At 34.9% G+C, this 17227-nt stretch overlaps 1 protein-coding gene across 1 annotated transcript in view; it reads left to right on the top strand.

Annotated features, from left to right (window-relative positions):
* LOC145268860 (sodium- and chloride-dependent glycine transporter 2-like) overlaps positions 1-17227 on the top strand; it is a 278471-nt gene that overhangs the window by 73277 nt on the left and 187967 nt on the right. The window contains exon 4 of the mRNA XM_080124568.1: positions 9697-9824. Within this exon, the coding sequence (XP_079980694.1) occupies positions 9697-9824 (128 nt within the window). The remainder of the gene's footprint in view (positions 1-9696; positions 9825-17227) is intronic.

The following is a 17227-nucleotide window of genomic DNA, read 5'->3' as shown; positions in this document are numbered from 1 at the left end:
CACAGAAAAAGACATGTTAAAACTATAATGAAAAAAAATTCAAAAAATGTACCAAAAAGAAGAATAAATTACACAAGTAAAACAAAAAAAATATACTCTGCCCGAAAGCAAGAAAGATTTTAAATTTACCTAAAAACAAGCCCATCTAAACCAACAGAAGCAGAAAAAAAGAAACTGCCAAATCAAACATAAAAGTAAAAAAATGTTCCGAATAGAAATAAAAACAAACTACTAACTCAAGTACCAGATGCAAAAATAAAAGGATAGCCAAAGAAAAAGCAAATAAAGAACTCTTCGAAATTCAAAAAAATTTAACTGGTAACTATACAAAAACCATCCCAAACCTTCAAAAAGGTGGAAACTGAAAACACCATGGCTGAGAGCTAATCGGTAGATAGTTTACCTGCTATAGAATGTGAGAAGTTGTGACATTTGTACGTTTTCAGTGTGATATTACTATTTTTTTTGTTTGTTTTTGTTTTTTCAGGTTATTTAATGCCAAATCCAGTGATTTTGAAGAACAATTTTTTAATAGAGCATATTTGTTTTGTTTTTTTTAAGTCAGTTTCTATTTAACCCATAATTGGGACCCTAACAGGTACTACCACTCCGGGTCAGAGTGGACCTGGGAGCAATGGCAATTAAAGGGTGGCTCCACACTTCCCAAAGCCTGCAAGCTGGGGCCTCACCATCGGATATAGTTTAAGGTCATATCCAGGACCGATATTACTATTATCAACCAAGCTAGAGCTTTATTCAGCACAGAAAAATTCTGAATCCTACACTCATTCTGAACCTTACACTCATTCTTATGATACGGTGGCTACTGTTAACGACGAACAAAACTATCATAATAAATCTGAGGATGAATTTTGTGATACTTCTGCTTTCATAAAAACTAAATCTACTTTTTTTTGCGGGTATTCTACAATCAGAAATTTTGTCTCGCAAGGTCTGCCATTTGTAAAAATTGTCATGTTAAAGATCATTTTGCGAGGGCGTGTCAAAATTCTCAAAAATCCACATCTGCTTCCATTCAATCTCAAACCACATCAGCATCTACACTATCACACAAGCTAATGTCCATATTGTCTGATCTTCCAACAAAGAAAAAGAATTTTTGGAAAATACATCTGCTTCTTCTTCGGGTAGTTTATAACCAATTTCCGTATACATTCTAGTCGGGAAAACTGAAGCAACAGCTATGATAGACAATGGGAGCTCTGGATCCTTCATCTTTGAAGACTTTGTTAAGAAAAATAAATTGAAAATACAACCGACTACTGGAAGGGTACATATGGCCTCCTCGTCATTTAATGCTTCGGTAAAAGGACAGTGTACCGTCAATATCAATTTACAAGGTGAGTGGTATGCTAACATAAAATTTGAAATTTTACCGGATCTTCGCAGTGATGTCATTCTCGGCCAAGACTTCATGAAGCAGTATTCTAGTGTTTCTTTTAACTTTGGTTGTCATAAGGGAAGCCTCCAAATCCCGAGCTCTGTTTCCTGCAGTGTACAGTCTGGTTTAGAAACACCATCTCTTTTCGCAAACCTTTATCTGGACTGTAAACCTATTACCACTAAATCTAGAAGGTTTGGAAATCAAGATAAACAATTTATACGGTCAGAAATTGAGAAAATGCTCCGGGAAGGTGTAGTTGAAGAAAGTACCTTACCTTGGAGAGCCCAAGTTTTAATAGTTACTGATGAGCGTCACAGAAAAAGATTAGTTGTTGATTACAGTCGAACAATCAAAAGATTCACATCATTAGACGCTTACCCTCTACCAAGGATGGATGATCTTGCTACTGAAATTTCCAGATATAAAATTTACAGCTCCCTGGATTTAAAGAGTGTGTATCACCATATACTCATTTGAGAGGAAGAGAAAATCTATATTGCCTTTGAGGCGAATATAAAATTATACCAGTTTTGTAGAGTTCAGTTTGGCACCACTTATGGTGTCATTATTTCCAAAGAATGATGGACAACATCATCAAGCAACATAAGTTGCAGGGAGTTCTTGTATATGTTGACAATATAGTTATAGTTGGGAATACCCAAAAGGAACATGACGAAAATCTTGCAAAATTTCAGAAAGTTGCTCAGGTCCATAATCTGACTTTCAACAAAGCAAAGTCCAACAGATTTCCTTGGTTACACAATAACTCACATAACAATTAAATCAGATGGTGAACGACTACGACCACTCAAGGAAGTACCTTTTCCGAAAGACAAGGCTGCTATGCGCAAGTCATTGGATTATTTTCATATTATTCACAATGGATATCTAAATTCTCTGAGAAAATAAAAGCTCTCGTTAACAATCACTCTTTTCCCATCAAACACAGAATCTAAGAAGGCCTTCAATAACATCAAAGATGAAATTGGAAATGCTCTGCTCCATTCAATAAATGAAGATCTTCCTCTAGTGGTTGAAACTGATGCCTCAGATACCCCTATAGCAGCCACTCTCAATCAAGCTGGCCGACCTGTTGCCTTTTTCTCAAGGTCTTTTACTCATGCTGAACACAAATATGCTTCCGTCAAAAAAGAAGTGTATGCTATTGTGGAAGCAATCAAAAACTGGTCACACTACCTATCTGCCAAGTGTTTCATAATAGTTACTGACCAAGAAGCAGTGAACTACATGTTCAATTCAAAAAGACCAGGAAAAATTAAAAACAATAAAATTCAAAGGTGGAGAATGTAATTGGGATGCTACGATTATGATATCATGTATCGGTCAAGAAGAAATAACATTTCTGCCGACGCACTCTCACAAGCTTATTGTGGAGCCATCAACAACAAAGCTAAACTATAAGATATCCACATGTCTCTCTGCCACCTGGGAATCACAAAAATGGCACATTTTGTGAAAGTTCGAAATCTTCCTTATTCATTAGAAGAAATCAAGAAAGTGTGTGCCGAATGCCTCATATGTGCACGATGGAAACGAAAGTTCCACTCTCCAAACTCAACCCCTCTTATAAAAGCTACTCAGCCAATGGAAAGACTCACATAGATTTCAAAGGACCGCTCCCATCTACATCAAAGAACCGGTACCTACTAGTAGTAGTGGATGAGTACTCACGTTTTCCATTTGCTTTTGCTTGTGCAAATACAACTACTAATGTAGTAATCGAATGTTTATTCCAAATTTTTACAATGTTTGTGACAAACATGTTATCAATGACTGTGACAAATTAATTTTAATTAATACTATAACTTATATTCTTTTGAGAAGGGGAGAATGTTGTAATATTAAAACTCTCGTATTTTGTGTTTACTGTGTTGTCTAATTATCTCCCCTTTGCTGTGTACTTTCTAGTATTTTCTATTAGTTCATTAAAACCTTTATTCTAGGTAAACGTGTCTTTTGTTGTCAATTTACAACAATGGCGGTGGAGGACATATATGGAGGTAAATGAAAAAAGAATGATATGATGGATGTGCAATGTGAGTTTTAAAGCTTAGTTCTGATGACCTGAGCGGAAGATTAAAACTGGACATTATAGAGAGATGTGTGTGGAAGAGTAAACTTTAATGGAATGGCTATATTGAATGAATGAATGGCTATATTGAATGAAAGTTCTTGGTTTAGCAGAACAGCTGAGGTAGGAGATTCAGGTCACAGGAGAAGGACAAGGAAAACATGGGGGGAAGTGATAAAAATTGACCTGAGGGATAAATAAAAACCTGGACAGAGATAGATTTGTTTGGAAGTAAATTTCTTAAAGTCGTCTCGCACATGCCAGCATGTAAAACAGACGTTAAACCGAATATGATGATGCTGAAGATGATGATGCTGAAGATGATGATGCTGAATATGATGATGCTGAATATGATGATGCTGAAGATGATGATGCTGAATATGATGATGCTGAAGATGATGATGCTGAAGATGATGATGCTGAAGATGATGATGCTGAATATGATGATGCTGAATATGATGATGCTGAAGATGATGATGCTGAATATGATGATGCTGAATATGATGATGCTGAAGATGATGATGCTGAAGATGATGATGCTGAATATGATGATGCTGAATATGATGATGCTGAAGATGATGATGCTGAAGATGATGATGTTGAATATGATGATGCTGAATATGATGATGCTGAATATGATGATGCTGAATATGATGATGCTGAAGATGATGATGCTGAATATGATGATGCTGAATATGATGATGCTGAAGATGATGATGCTGAATATGATGATGCTGAATATGATGATGCTGAATATGATGATGCTGAAGATGATGATGCTGAAGATGATGATGCTGAATATGATGATGCTGAATATGATGATGCTGAAGATGATGATGCTGAATATGATGATGCTGAATATGATGATGCTGAATATGATGATGCTGAAGATGATGATGCTGAATATGATGATGCTGAAGATGATGATGCTGAATATGATGATGCTGAAGATGATGATGCTGAATATGATGATGCTGAAGATGATGATGCTGAATATGATGATGCTGAAGATGATGATGCTGAATATGATGATGCTGAAGATGATGATGCTGAAGATGATGATGCTGAATATGATGATGCTGAATATGATGATGCTGAAGATGATGATGCTGAATATGATGATGCTGAAGATGATGATGCTGAAGATGATGATGCTGAATATGATGATGCTGAAGATGATGATGCTGAATATGATGATGCTGAATATGATGATGCTGAATATGATGATGCTGAAGATGATGATGTTGAATATGATGATGCTGAAGATGATGATGCTGAATATGATGATGCTGAATATGATGATGCTGAATATGATGATGCTGAATATGATGATGCTGAAGATGATGATGCTGAATATGATGATGCTGAATATGATGATGCTGAATATGATGATGCTGAAGATGATGATGTGCTCTTATGTATGTTCAGTTCGAGGTTTTCTCTAAGGCTCTGTCTTCTCTCTTTGAAAAGGAGTTAATTTATAGCTAACATCTCTAGGTGCCCTCACTGGGGAATACTAATGGGTCTGGCGAGACAATTTTTCAGAGGCCATAATGCATTCTCTGTTTAAAGAATTTTTGGTCACACTTTTGAATTCCTCCTCTATCATTCATGAGCAAAATTGCAAAAGTAAAATAGAAAAAAATTAGTTCAATTTTAAACAGACGACATTTTCTAAGGAGAGAAAAAGAGATAATTCACCAGTTGATTCCTCTCTCGCCATTTCTTTCCTTATATCCTTCTCACTCTCTCTCTCTTTCTCTCTCTCCCTCTCTCTCTTTTTCTCTCTCTTTGACACACACACACACACACACACACACACACACACACACACACACACACACACACACGTCCCTTATCTCATTCTCTCCCTTTTTCTCTCTTTTTTATAATTGATGGTCGGGGAACTCGACCTAAATAAAATATTCGGTACTCCTGCAGTATTTTACCCACCGATTTCACGATCTTAGTCGAGCGTTGACGAACGCTTTCGGCGTTAACGCCGACGAAAGCCGAGAATTCGGAGCTACGGTGCAAGAACGCTAAAAGTATGTGAATAGCAACAACATTACAAGGAAAAGATATTACACACACACAACAAAATGGATAAAATTAATACAAAAAATTTGGATAAAATAAATCACAAACACTTACCGTAAGTTTTTTTAAAGTAAAATAAATTTATTTTGTTGAATATATATATTTTTTTGGTTCATTTTGTTTTCCGATAGCTTTTTTTTTGGGGGGGGGTAAGCAACAGTAATAAACACTTCAATGTTTTTTTTTTGTTTTTGTTTTTAACAAAACGTTATTAAACAGTAACAACAATGTTTTTTTTTTGTTTTGTTTTTTTCAGTAATGTTTGTAGGGGGGGGGGGAACAATTACTGTTTATCTTTATTTCCGACTGGAAGATTTTCTACTGACTGTAGAGGCAAAGTAGGGAGCAAAGGGTTTTCAGAGGATGTGGAAAGAAGCTCCTTCCCAAACCGGGTAGCCTTCCGCGATTTGATTTATTATGGAGACAAAAGGGTTGTGTGTCCACATAAATTCGCATAAATATGTTTCCAACAGCTCCCGGTTTTTTTTTTTTTATCGCTAAATTAAATAGCTGAAATGAAAGGCTGTGTATTTTTACTTTGAAACAATAAAATAACTGAAATGAAACGCTATGTGTGTAATTTCAATGAAAATTATTCGTCTGCTGCGCGTTCGTTTGAAGCGCCCTGATTGGCTGATAGAGTATCGTACCGCTCGCCATGTTCCGGCGTTTTCCGACGGATGTCGATCAACGCTCGGCTAAGATCGTGATATCGGTGGGTAAAATATTGCAGGAGTACCAAATATTCTGTTTGAATGTTTTCAAAAGCTTAGTAAAAATTATTAGTTATATTAACTGTTTATATTATTAGTTATATTCACTGTTTATAGTATTAGTTATATTAACGTTTATATTATTAGTTATATTAACGTTTATAGTATTAGTTATATTAACTGTTTATATTATTAGTTATATTAACTGTTTATATTATTAGTTATTTTAACGTTTATATTATTATTTATATTAACGTTTATATTATTATTTATATTAAAGTTTATAGTATTAGTTATATTAACTGTTTATATTATTAGTTATATTAACGTTTATATTATTAGTTATATTAACGTTTATAGTATTCTTTATATTAACGTTTATAGTATTATTTATATTAACGTTTATAGTATTAGTTATATTAACTAACGTTTATATTATTAGTTATATTAATTGTTTATATTATTAGTTATATTAACTGTTTATATTATTAGTTATATTAACTGTTTATATTATTAGTTATATTAACGTTTATATTATTAATAATATTAACGTTTATATTATTAATTATAATAACTGTTTATATTATTAGTTATATTAATTGTTTATATTATTAGTTATATTAACTGTTTATATTATTAGTTATATTAACTGTTTATATTTTTAGTTATATTGACGTTTATATTATTAGTTATATTAACTGTTTATATTATTAGTTATATTAACGTTTATATTATTAGTTATATTAACTGTTTATATTATTAGTTATATTAACTATTTATATTATTAGTTATATTAACGTTTATATTATTAATAATATTAACGTTTATATTATTAATTATAATAACTGTTTATATTATTAGTTATATTAATTGTTTATATTATTAATTGTATTACCGTTTATATTATTAGTTATATTAACTGTTTATATTATTAGTTATATTAACTGTTTATATTTTTAGTTATATTAACTGTTTATATTTTTAGTTATATTAACGTTTATATTTTTAGTTATATTAACGTTTATATTATTAGTTATATTAATTGTTTATATTATTAGTTATATTAACGTTTATATTATTAGTTATATTAACGTTTATATTTTTAGTTATATTGACGTTTGTTAAAAATGAATTCAAGTGGTTAGGTTCCCTCTGTCACAAAATGCTTGCAAGTTTCTAAAGAAATTGTGATTTAAATGATTTCCTTTTCAGCTTAACAATGTCCAACATGTTTCTAACAACTACAAAAAATCATGCATTCTAGAAAACAACAAAAACAATGCAAATGACACATCTATTTAGGAAAATAATTAGGAATAGGAATAGTCCTATTTCAATTAAATTTAATTTATTGGCGAAAATGTAGTTAACAACACATAAAGGACGAAAAAAAAACAACTAAAAAACAAATATACAATAAATAACTGTTATCAAATGCAACAAAATTGAAACTTCTTATTGAATCTGCATAATGTTTCAATTTTAAAATCTTTTGCAAGTATTTCTAACTGCAGAATTTGTTCCGTAGTCTTGAAGGAACATAAAAACAAAATGGATGACCACGTTAAGCCAATATCTTCGATATTTTGTAATAAATAAAAACTTTAATACAGTTTCAGCAAGTTACAAATACATAGATCGTTCTAAAATTAAATTTTAATGCGTTTAATGACAGTTATTAGTTGTATTTTGTTTTTATTTTCGATTTTCAGTTGTAAAACATACGATATACAAATTAAAAATCCAGAAATTCCATGATGGATTAAGTTACATAAGAAGTCTTGGGAGGCTATGATACAAATTTTGGAAAAAAAACAACAATCACATAAGTAAGTTTTGAAACTAAAATATTTTGCGAGTCGATAGAAAATTACATTTTCTTGAATAAAGTTAAACTTATTTGTTTTCGCCCATTTTTATGTTGTTAATTATAGTACACTTTTATAAATTCATGAGCACAATTTAAAAAGATTATTATTTAAAAATAATTATAGACGGATATACAAACCAAATCATGTCTGATGTTAGCAAAAATGTTTCCACACAAAAACTTCTACTCAATTCATAGCTATTTCTTTATTATTATTTTTTACAAAATAAATGCCAATACTTTGTAAAAAAAAATAATGTTGTTTAAAATATGCATTGCTTATAAATTATTATTTTATATATATCGATTCCTATAATGCATCTTTAAAAAATATTTATTTTACATTACACAAAAAATGCAAATAGTTTCTCAAATTTGAAAGAAGATTATATATTTTATTTAATTATTTAAACACCAATTTAATTTTGTTTTGAATATTTATCTTTTCTTTAAAATTATAAAACTCCAAAAATGTTTATGCAAAAGCGGACGGCGTGTCAGTTTTTTAACCACAAGCCCAATAAAAAAAAAGATGATGTTGAATCTGGAAGAATCTTAAGATGAAGATATTAACAGGGTTTGGATGAATCTGGAACTGAATGAGAAAAAAGGATCACCATCTTCCTCAGAAAACACCAGCATGTTCACTTAGATATAAATCAAACTTATTCAAAAGGGACACTGGAATATGAAGATTTTTTTTATTGTACACAGAATGTGATATTTTGGAGTTCCATCTCCTATTGCCATTTCTGGCAAAGGATGAAAACAGGTTATGATAGCTTGTTTACTTATCGGGAACTGAATCATCTTAGGCACCATACTTTTTGAACGCCAATTCAAAATTGAGTCTGTGCTATAATTTCTCTTGCCATGCAGTTACTTATGTAACAACTAGGCATCACCACGCATGCGCTGAGCTGAATTACAACTCAATATAAGACAAGATATTGATCGTAGATACAAATAAATAGATCTGTCATACAACTGTTACAGTAATTAATATATATTTCGATTTTTATAATGCATCATTAAAAAAATATTTATTTTATATAACACAAAAAGGCAAATGATTTCTCAAATCTGAAAGAAGATTATATATTTTATTTAATGATGTAAACAAAAATGCATATTAAAATATATTTAATTTTGTTTTAGGCATTTTTCTTTTTACAATTGTAAAACTCAAAAAAATGTTTACACAGGCGCAAAAGCGGACAGTGTGTCAGTTTTTCAACCACAAACTATTGACCCAATAAAAAAGGATGATGGTGAGTCTGGAAGAATGGTCTTTGAGTTTTTTGAGTCAATGTTGCAATTCTGAAATCAAATAATTTACTTATTTGGAAGAACTATTCAAAAATGGAACGTAATGTTTTGTACAAAAATGCACTTTTTTAGTTACAGATTGCCAATAAAAACATTGCTCATTTACAGAAATTACCTTCAGACTAAAACATACTTATCGTTGGTCGCCTCTTTTTCATTTTCTTTCATCAATTTATTTTGCTTACAGGAATTGGGATCTCAATGATGTTCATCTCGATGGTGGTCGCCATTTACTATAATGTCATCATGGCATATACATTGTTTTACTTTTTTTCGTCGATGCAGAAACAACTTCCTTGGATGGATTGCTTAAAGGTAGATTATTACATTAATTCTTTTAAATTAAACCACCAAAATAATGCTTATTTTAAAATTTAATTTTAATAAAATAAACGAAACTAAATTAAATTGATTGACCTCATTAAAAATACTCGTACGTATTTCAAACTTTATTTATGTGTGGTATTATCAGCTGGAAAGGGCATATTAAAACGGTACACCCTAAGATAGGTGTCTAATAAGTACACTGTTGAAAGAAGGTCTTTCTGAAAGGAAATAAAAATCACAAAAGGAATATTTGTGGTTTTAACAAAGTCCTTATTTTGACAGGGCTGAAATAAAGTCAAATTCAACAAAATGATTGACGATGTTGCAACAGCTCGAGAAGTGGGTGTGAGGTTCCAATCAACGATACAACGACGAGGTAGACACAAAGGCAAAAAGATAACGGCACTAGCAAAAGAAAACTAACAGACACCTATATCTAAAGATGACGGATATCGTGTTTTATTTACCGAGTAAAACGAAAGTGGTAAATTTGCAGGGAATGGAGATTGTATAATCAGGATCAGTCTGAGTGAGGCAGGATCAGTCGCTGGAAACTGGTAGCTGAACATTAGTGGGATGAGGAGTAGGTAATTGGGGGTTAGAGGACACTGGAACAAGTAGATGAATGTTAGAGGGCACTTGAACAGGTAGCCAGATGTCAAAAGGCTCTGAAAAGGGTAACCAGACGTCAGTGGGTTCTGAAATGGACAGCTAGATGTCAGTGGGCACTGGAACGAGTAGTCAAACGTCAGCAGGCACTGGAATAGATAGCCGGATGTCAGCAAGCTCTGAAACCTGGAGGAGGCGCTTGAAGCTGTAGTAGTGCTAGAGACTGCAGGGCGCATTGGAAGCTGCAGTAGGCACTGGAAGCTGCAGGAGGCTGCAGGAAGCACAGAGCTACAGGAGGCACTGAAGGCTGCAGGAGATGCTGGAAGCTGCAGGATGTGTTGGAAACTGTTGTAAGTGATGGAGGCTGTAGAAAGCACTGAGAACCACAGGAGGCGCTGAAGTTAGCCGGAATTTGCTGGTTGTATAGGATAGTCTCAGGGGGCAGGCAGGCAATAGTAGATTGCATGCAGGTAGTTTGTGGTAGTAATTTGTGGACAGTAACTCTGAAAACGACTGTTTGAACTCCTGTTACTACTGCTGAGACACTTCAGCTGCTGGGTTCGGTCAACTTGACTGGGAGCATCAATTTCAGGAGGCTCTCTAGTTGAGTTGAAAATTTATTTATTATTAAAATTTGTAATTTTTTATATGTAATCTTGGTGAAAAATTTATACAAAATGATGGAATTTTATAATCAGGCATGAAGTCAAAGGGGAATGGGGAGAGGGGATGTTGGGAGTCATTGACTTGGTCTATTCCATACAACTAGTTACATTTACCACAATACCGCATTCACTATATAGACCTAAACTATTTAAAATATCTCCAGATGAGATGAAAAATATTTACAAATATTTACAATCATAATAGACATACAAATAAATGTATATGCATTATACATATTTTTTTCTTTAACACTAGCAAGGAAACTCACGCTTTGCGCGAGTCTCTGCTGTACAATCATGTACCTTGCAGTAAGTGGATGTTGTAAGAGCAACTATTTCTTAAGGTGTATAAATTTTTAACAACCTCCTGAAATGGCTGAAATCCAACTATGAACTTTAAAGCAAATAGATTATATCAAAGTTGACATATTGTTACACATCAACATTGAAACAATTACAACGAATCACAATGATTTGTTTAATTGGTTGAGGGGATGAGGGTGGAGGAGGGTGATCTGATTCAAATTCACAAAGAAGTTGGCCGGCGCCATGGTGTGGCCCTCGGGATGGTGACAAACCCCAACTTGGTATGCACAATCCCTAGGTGGAGGAGTTTATGAAGAACTGCACTAAATATGACCTTAACTTCTGACCTTTACTTTGAAAAATGGTGTGCACCATCATCATGTCAGGTTTGGTCATGATCGGGCTGTAGGAAAATATATATATACACAGGCTATTACCTTAACCTTTGACTTTAACATTGAAAAATGGTGTGCACCATTCCTAGGTAATGGACCATCATCATGCCAGATTTGGTCATGATCGGTTCAGTAGTATGGGCTGTAAGAGAGTTGTATGCACAGACATACACACACACATACATGAATGCTGCTACTTTATATATATAGATGGTGTGCATGGTGGGGGACCATCATCATGCCAGGCTTGGTCATGATCACTCCAGTGGTGTGGACAGTAGAAGAGTATATATGCATAGGCTATGACCTTGACCTTTGACCATAACCTTAAAAAATGGTGTGCATTACTCCTAGGTGGGGGACCATCATCATGCCGGGTTTGATCACGATTGGTCCTGTGGTGTGGGCTGTAGGAGAGTTATACACACATACGCACAAATGCTATTACTCATATTTTAATGGGATGACAAATGCTATTACTTATATTTTAATGAGATGACAGTAAGGGCTGGTCGGGGTTAAAAATAAATTCTTAGGAGTGGGCTTCTTGGAGGTGTACTAATACCTGAAAATAAAAAGTGGGAATATGGAACTCATTTATATCAGCTAAGGGACTGGTCCACCATGATGGAATTGGTTATTTGTTTGGACTGGGTCTAGGTCGGCTAGTGCCATGTCTAGACAGGGAACACATACTTAAGCTTGTTTAGTGCAAATATACACAAAATAGTGGTGTGTATCCACCCATGTCTAACTTATGAGTGAGATAACCCCCTTCAATCACATCAGATTTTGATTTTAAGTTGATATTTAAAATACGAAATCAGATGGTAATGAGACAGCAGCCCCCCACACACACACCCTAACTCTAAGTGTGAAGTCTACACTACCAGTTTAGCTATACCTAAGATCACTAGGAACATCATTTGTTCCTTTCTAGGCCATAGATGGTCTGCATTATAAACAACGGATGCTAAATCCTGGCATTTCACCTGGTCAGCGACAATGCAAGCCATGACCTCATTGATATAGGCCCAGAATTCGCAGAGTTTAGAGCGGTTGAAAAAAGCATGTTTTACAGTTTCCATGAAATCCTCCGCACAGACCAGGCAAGTCAGCTAAGTAGTTGCAAAACTCCTGAATGCAGAGCCTGAACAGCTGTGGGAAATGATCTGTGAAGTGCACCCCAAAACCGCAAATTTTTCAAGATGGCACGTTGGAGTGAACTTCTGAATCTTCCAAATATAGTTGACCAATCTACGCCTGAGTGAAGTTCTACACTTGGAAGTCTCAACATTCACAGCTTTGTTAAACACCTTATCAAGCCTAGCCCTAACTATCTGGTCCTGATACTGTTTGCTAGCTGCACGCTTCAGGTCTCCCTTAGCTAGGTCTATCTCTAGGGGATCCACTCTGCCACAGCCGGGGCCAACCTATTCTCTAATCGCTTCTCTGCCTTATTTAGAGTGAGGTGTTGGTTGTATTTAATAGAGAAGTCTCTAGTGCTAGCTTTAACCGTTAGTGTTTTAGCGTTAACCCACCACCTACTCCCAGTTACTGTCCCCACTACACCCCTCTGAATATGTTTTGCCAGCTTTTCCTGTCCATATCTCCTTCCCTGAGTGATTGACATGAAACCTGTCGACCAGGTCACATTTGACCATCAGATCAGACAAGCTGATGTTACACCCATCCGTCCCACTAATCCACTCACCTTATATATTCTAGGATCAAGGATGGCATTCCAATTACCTACTAGAACTAGCCACTCTGAATCCTTGAGGAATACCTCCAACTGCTGAAAAAAGGAAACCTGCTTTCATGTGATATTGGGCGTATAAACCACAACTGCTCAAAATATTCTATTTTTAATGGCAACATTGACCAGTACCATCAGCATCCATGTGTACAATGTTTACCATGTCAGAAAGGGTGTACCTAACTACCAGAGATACCCTCCTACTATAACGATCACTGTATGCTGAAAAGACATTGAAATGTCCAGACAGCAGGCGATGATGATCAACAGAAATGTAGTAAGTTTCCTGGAATGCAGCCACGTCTGTGTTCATGGACATTAGATCCCTTAGTACCCTAGTGGCTTTGCTTAAGCACCTTATGCCCCTCATGTTCATACTAGCCAAGTTCATGGACGTAGCCATAGTACCTATTCAATGTCAATCACCATCCTAAATGTCTTTGGATATTAGGATTCTGTAGGATTGGGTAAGGTTGCCCGAAAGCAACTCTGATGTGACTCATCTGTCTCATGTGATAACTCCGACATCCAGAAGGCCTATAGAAACAAGGGTGGGCATAAATGGGGACCCTCCTTTCATTACAGGGAGTCCTGCCTTTCTTCCACCAACTTAGTATCTACTAAGGCCTACTTGGCCACTTCTATCATTACCGTAGAGCTTTCATACGATCTACTCTTGTGTGATACATGAAGCACATTAACAAAAGGGCGTCTGGGAAATTTTTAGGGTCAGAGACTAATTTACTGTTCACCTTTTCAAGCTGTTGATGATGTTCAAGTAATCTTCTCTGCTTTGGGGATTATGCTAGTTTTGGCATGGTGAGGATCTATTTCACATATTTGATCCAAAAAGAGGAAAGTAAGCTTTCTTGTTTTTTCTCCCCTTGTTAGAGGGGCTGAGGCAGCTCTATAGCTGCAGGTTGATGACAGAAAATGCACCAGCTGAGGGGAATTGAAGAGGGATGTGGATTTCATTTAGGCAGAGGGGGGTCAAGATTTCAGGTTTTGGGGGCTGAACCATACAGTCTTCTTTGTATTCATTAGGACCGAGGAGCAGGAATCAGCTCTCTTTGACTTCTTTGACTTTTTGCTGTCTTTCAGTGCATTTTCGACTTTGCTCTCTGTCGCTGATTTTGCCGGCCCACCATTTTCACAATTTCTGCTTATTTGCTGTTCTCCTTCAGAATCTGATGACAAGGGGACCAGATTCTTTCTCTTCATATGAGGGTGCAGTTTCTTTAGATATGTTGGTGGAAGTAGAATTGCATGGCGACCTTGTGGGAACTGGCCTACTTTGTACATCAGGGGGTTGTTCTTTGGTGGAGAGGAGCTTCACAGGTTTTGCTGTCCATCTGGCAATCTGGCTCCAGCGGTCTGCAGCAACTGCTGCTATTGTTGATGTTATTCCCCATCCGGCTGGCTTTTTAGGGGCTACTGGTGTCAGACCTTCAGTCTTTCCATTTGTCATTGCTTTTGAAGTTGTTGTGATTGGTGTTGTTATTGTGGTGACAGAAGCTTTTGGAGGATTCCTCTGATAATGCCAACAGTGGGGTCGACGATGACGCTCATGGTCCAAGCGTTGCATCTGAGTAGGGCCAGAATCTTTTGAAAGCCTTCCTGGTCTGACCTCATCCTCATGTTATAGTCTTCTACCATGAGGTTACGGGGATAATGGCTTTGATGTCCCCATATTGACTCATCGCTGAACCGAGTTGTTTGGAGTCAATGTAGCAAAGGATGCTCATGATTGAGACATTTCTTATTATTTTGTTCTACCAATGCCAGATATTCACCCACTATATCCCAACTGAGAGATCTTTTTAAGATTCAAACCGTCAAAAACTGCAATTGTTTGTATTTTTCTTGAAGTTGGTTCACTTTGAAATTCTTTTTCATGAGTCTGATTGCTCCTGTAATTACTGGAATGATGAAGATCTTAAAATTTTAGTTGCTAAAAATCAGGTGTGGCTTTTAACTTCTTGCTGTTTCTATGGTAATTAACAATTTTTTCCAGCACAGAAAGTCAGAAGTTTTTTTAGTGCAATCCAACATTCCAAAAATTGTAATAATGGATCCAACTCACATGTTTTCCATTTATCATTTCACATGCTTTAATAAAAAATAATCTACATGATACATTTAAAGAGTTTGGAGAAAATAAAGTGATGAAAATCTTAATGCTATTAAATAGTGATATTGATAACTTTTTCTATGACCTTTTAAAAGTTTGTTATCATTTCTCTTTGATGAATTTCATTATGATATTTAGAAACCAATCAGTAAAAACATCAATCTCACTTATTTTCAGAGTACAAAATAGACTATCCTATTTCTTTTTTATGCAATAAATGACTTTCTAACAACCAATTAAAAAAATATAATTTTTTAGCCATCAATTAAACACAACTAAATAAGATTGTACTTATGATACCCTAAAAATCTTAGTGGAAAAAAAGTAAACAACAAAAAGAGCATCACCTACTAGATTATAGAGTCGGTGTTGAACTCTGTCAAAGTATGATAGCATGCTCTAAGCAGCTACTGCCTAGATGTAGCAACAGTTCCGAAAGTATACTTGGTTCTTATACAAGTAGAGGATTGCATAGACTGTGAGATATCTACAGGAGCGGTACAATGATTCAACCATTTTTCCAGCAACCTTGGCAACGGATTTGATGTATGTGCTCTATTTCAGATCAAGAGTAACAGCCGGACCCAGAAGCAACTTTTTTCTCATCCTATTTTCTGTCATAGAATATCACTTTTACAATTGATTTTCTTCCAGTACTCTAACCACTGCACCACGGGTCCTTGCGGACAATTCTAGTACGAATTTTAGGAGCCTTAAACCTATTTTTGTTTCTAGTTGTAAATATTTCTATTTATTACTAATTATTACTATATATTAATGTATATCTATTTCTATACTTATTACTTGTATATTATCTATTGTTTATAATTACTAGTTCCCATATTGTATTGAATTCTATACTAGGTCTTCTTAGCAGTTGGTTATTCCCCAGCATATGTGCTGCTTCTTTCAGTCGTCTTACTCTCCACCGTTCCTCTCTGTCTATAATTTTTACTTCATCCCATAATAGTAGATGGTTTCCCTTTTCTTTCCAAATATCGTCAGCTATACCTGACTTTTCAGTCTCTCCACGTACTACGGCTTTTCAATGTTCTAACTGTACTTTCAACAGACGACATGTTTCACCTCTGTATAGTTTTCCACATTTACATGGGATTTCATATACACAGTTCTTAGTCTTAGTCATGATTTTTTCTGTAGGGAGCTTGTTTCCGGAGAGTATTCAGGAGTGATGCAATGCTTAGTAGACACTTGTCTTTCTACCACATCTTTTTCTCCTAAAGAGCTCTAGTTTTAGAATCAACGGATGATATTCCATTAGCGTCACTGTTATACTTGACCCCTAAGCAATTTCGCTTGCCATTAATTTTAAAATTAAAAATTACTTTAAATACAGCTAATTTGTGTTTGGTATCAGATCTATAAGAATCCAAGTAACACAATGCCAAAAAATAAACGCACCAGACACAGTTTAAAAACTTACAACTAAAAAATATTTATAATCCACTCAGCAGAGTTGCGGAGTCGGATGGTGAATGTCCGACTCCAACTCCTTGAATTCCTAG

The sequence above is a fragment of the Euprymna scolopes genome, chromosome 4 (assembly GCF_053919585.1).
Source record: "Euprymna scolopes isolate OS-2025 chromosome 4, ASM5391958v1, whole genome shotgun sequence".
In the NCBI taxonomy this organism is placed as follows: Eukaryota; Metazoa; Mollusca; class Cephalopoda; order Sepiida; family Sepiolidae; genus Euprymna; species Euprymna scolopes.
The sequence above is the reverse complement of the archived record's forward strand: the minus strand, read 5'-3'. Positions and strand labels throughout refer to the sequence as shown.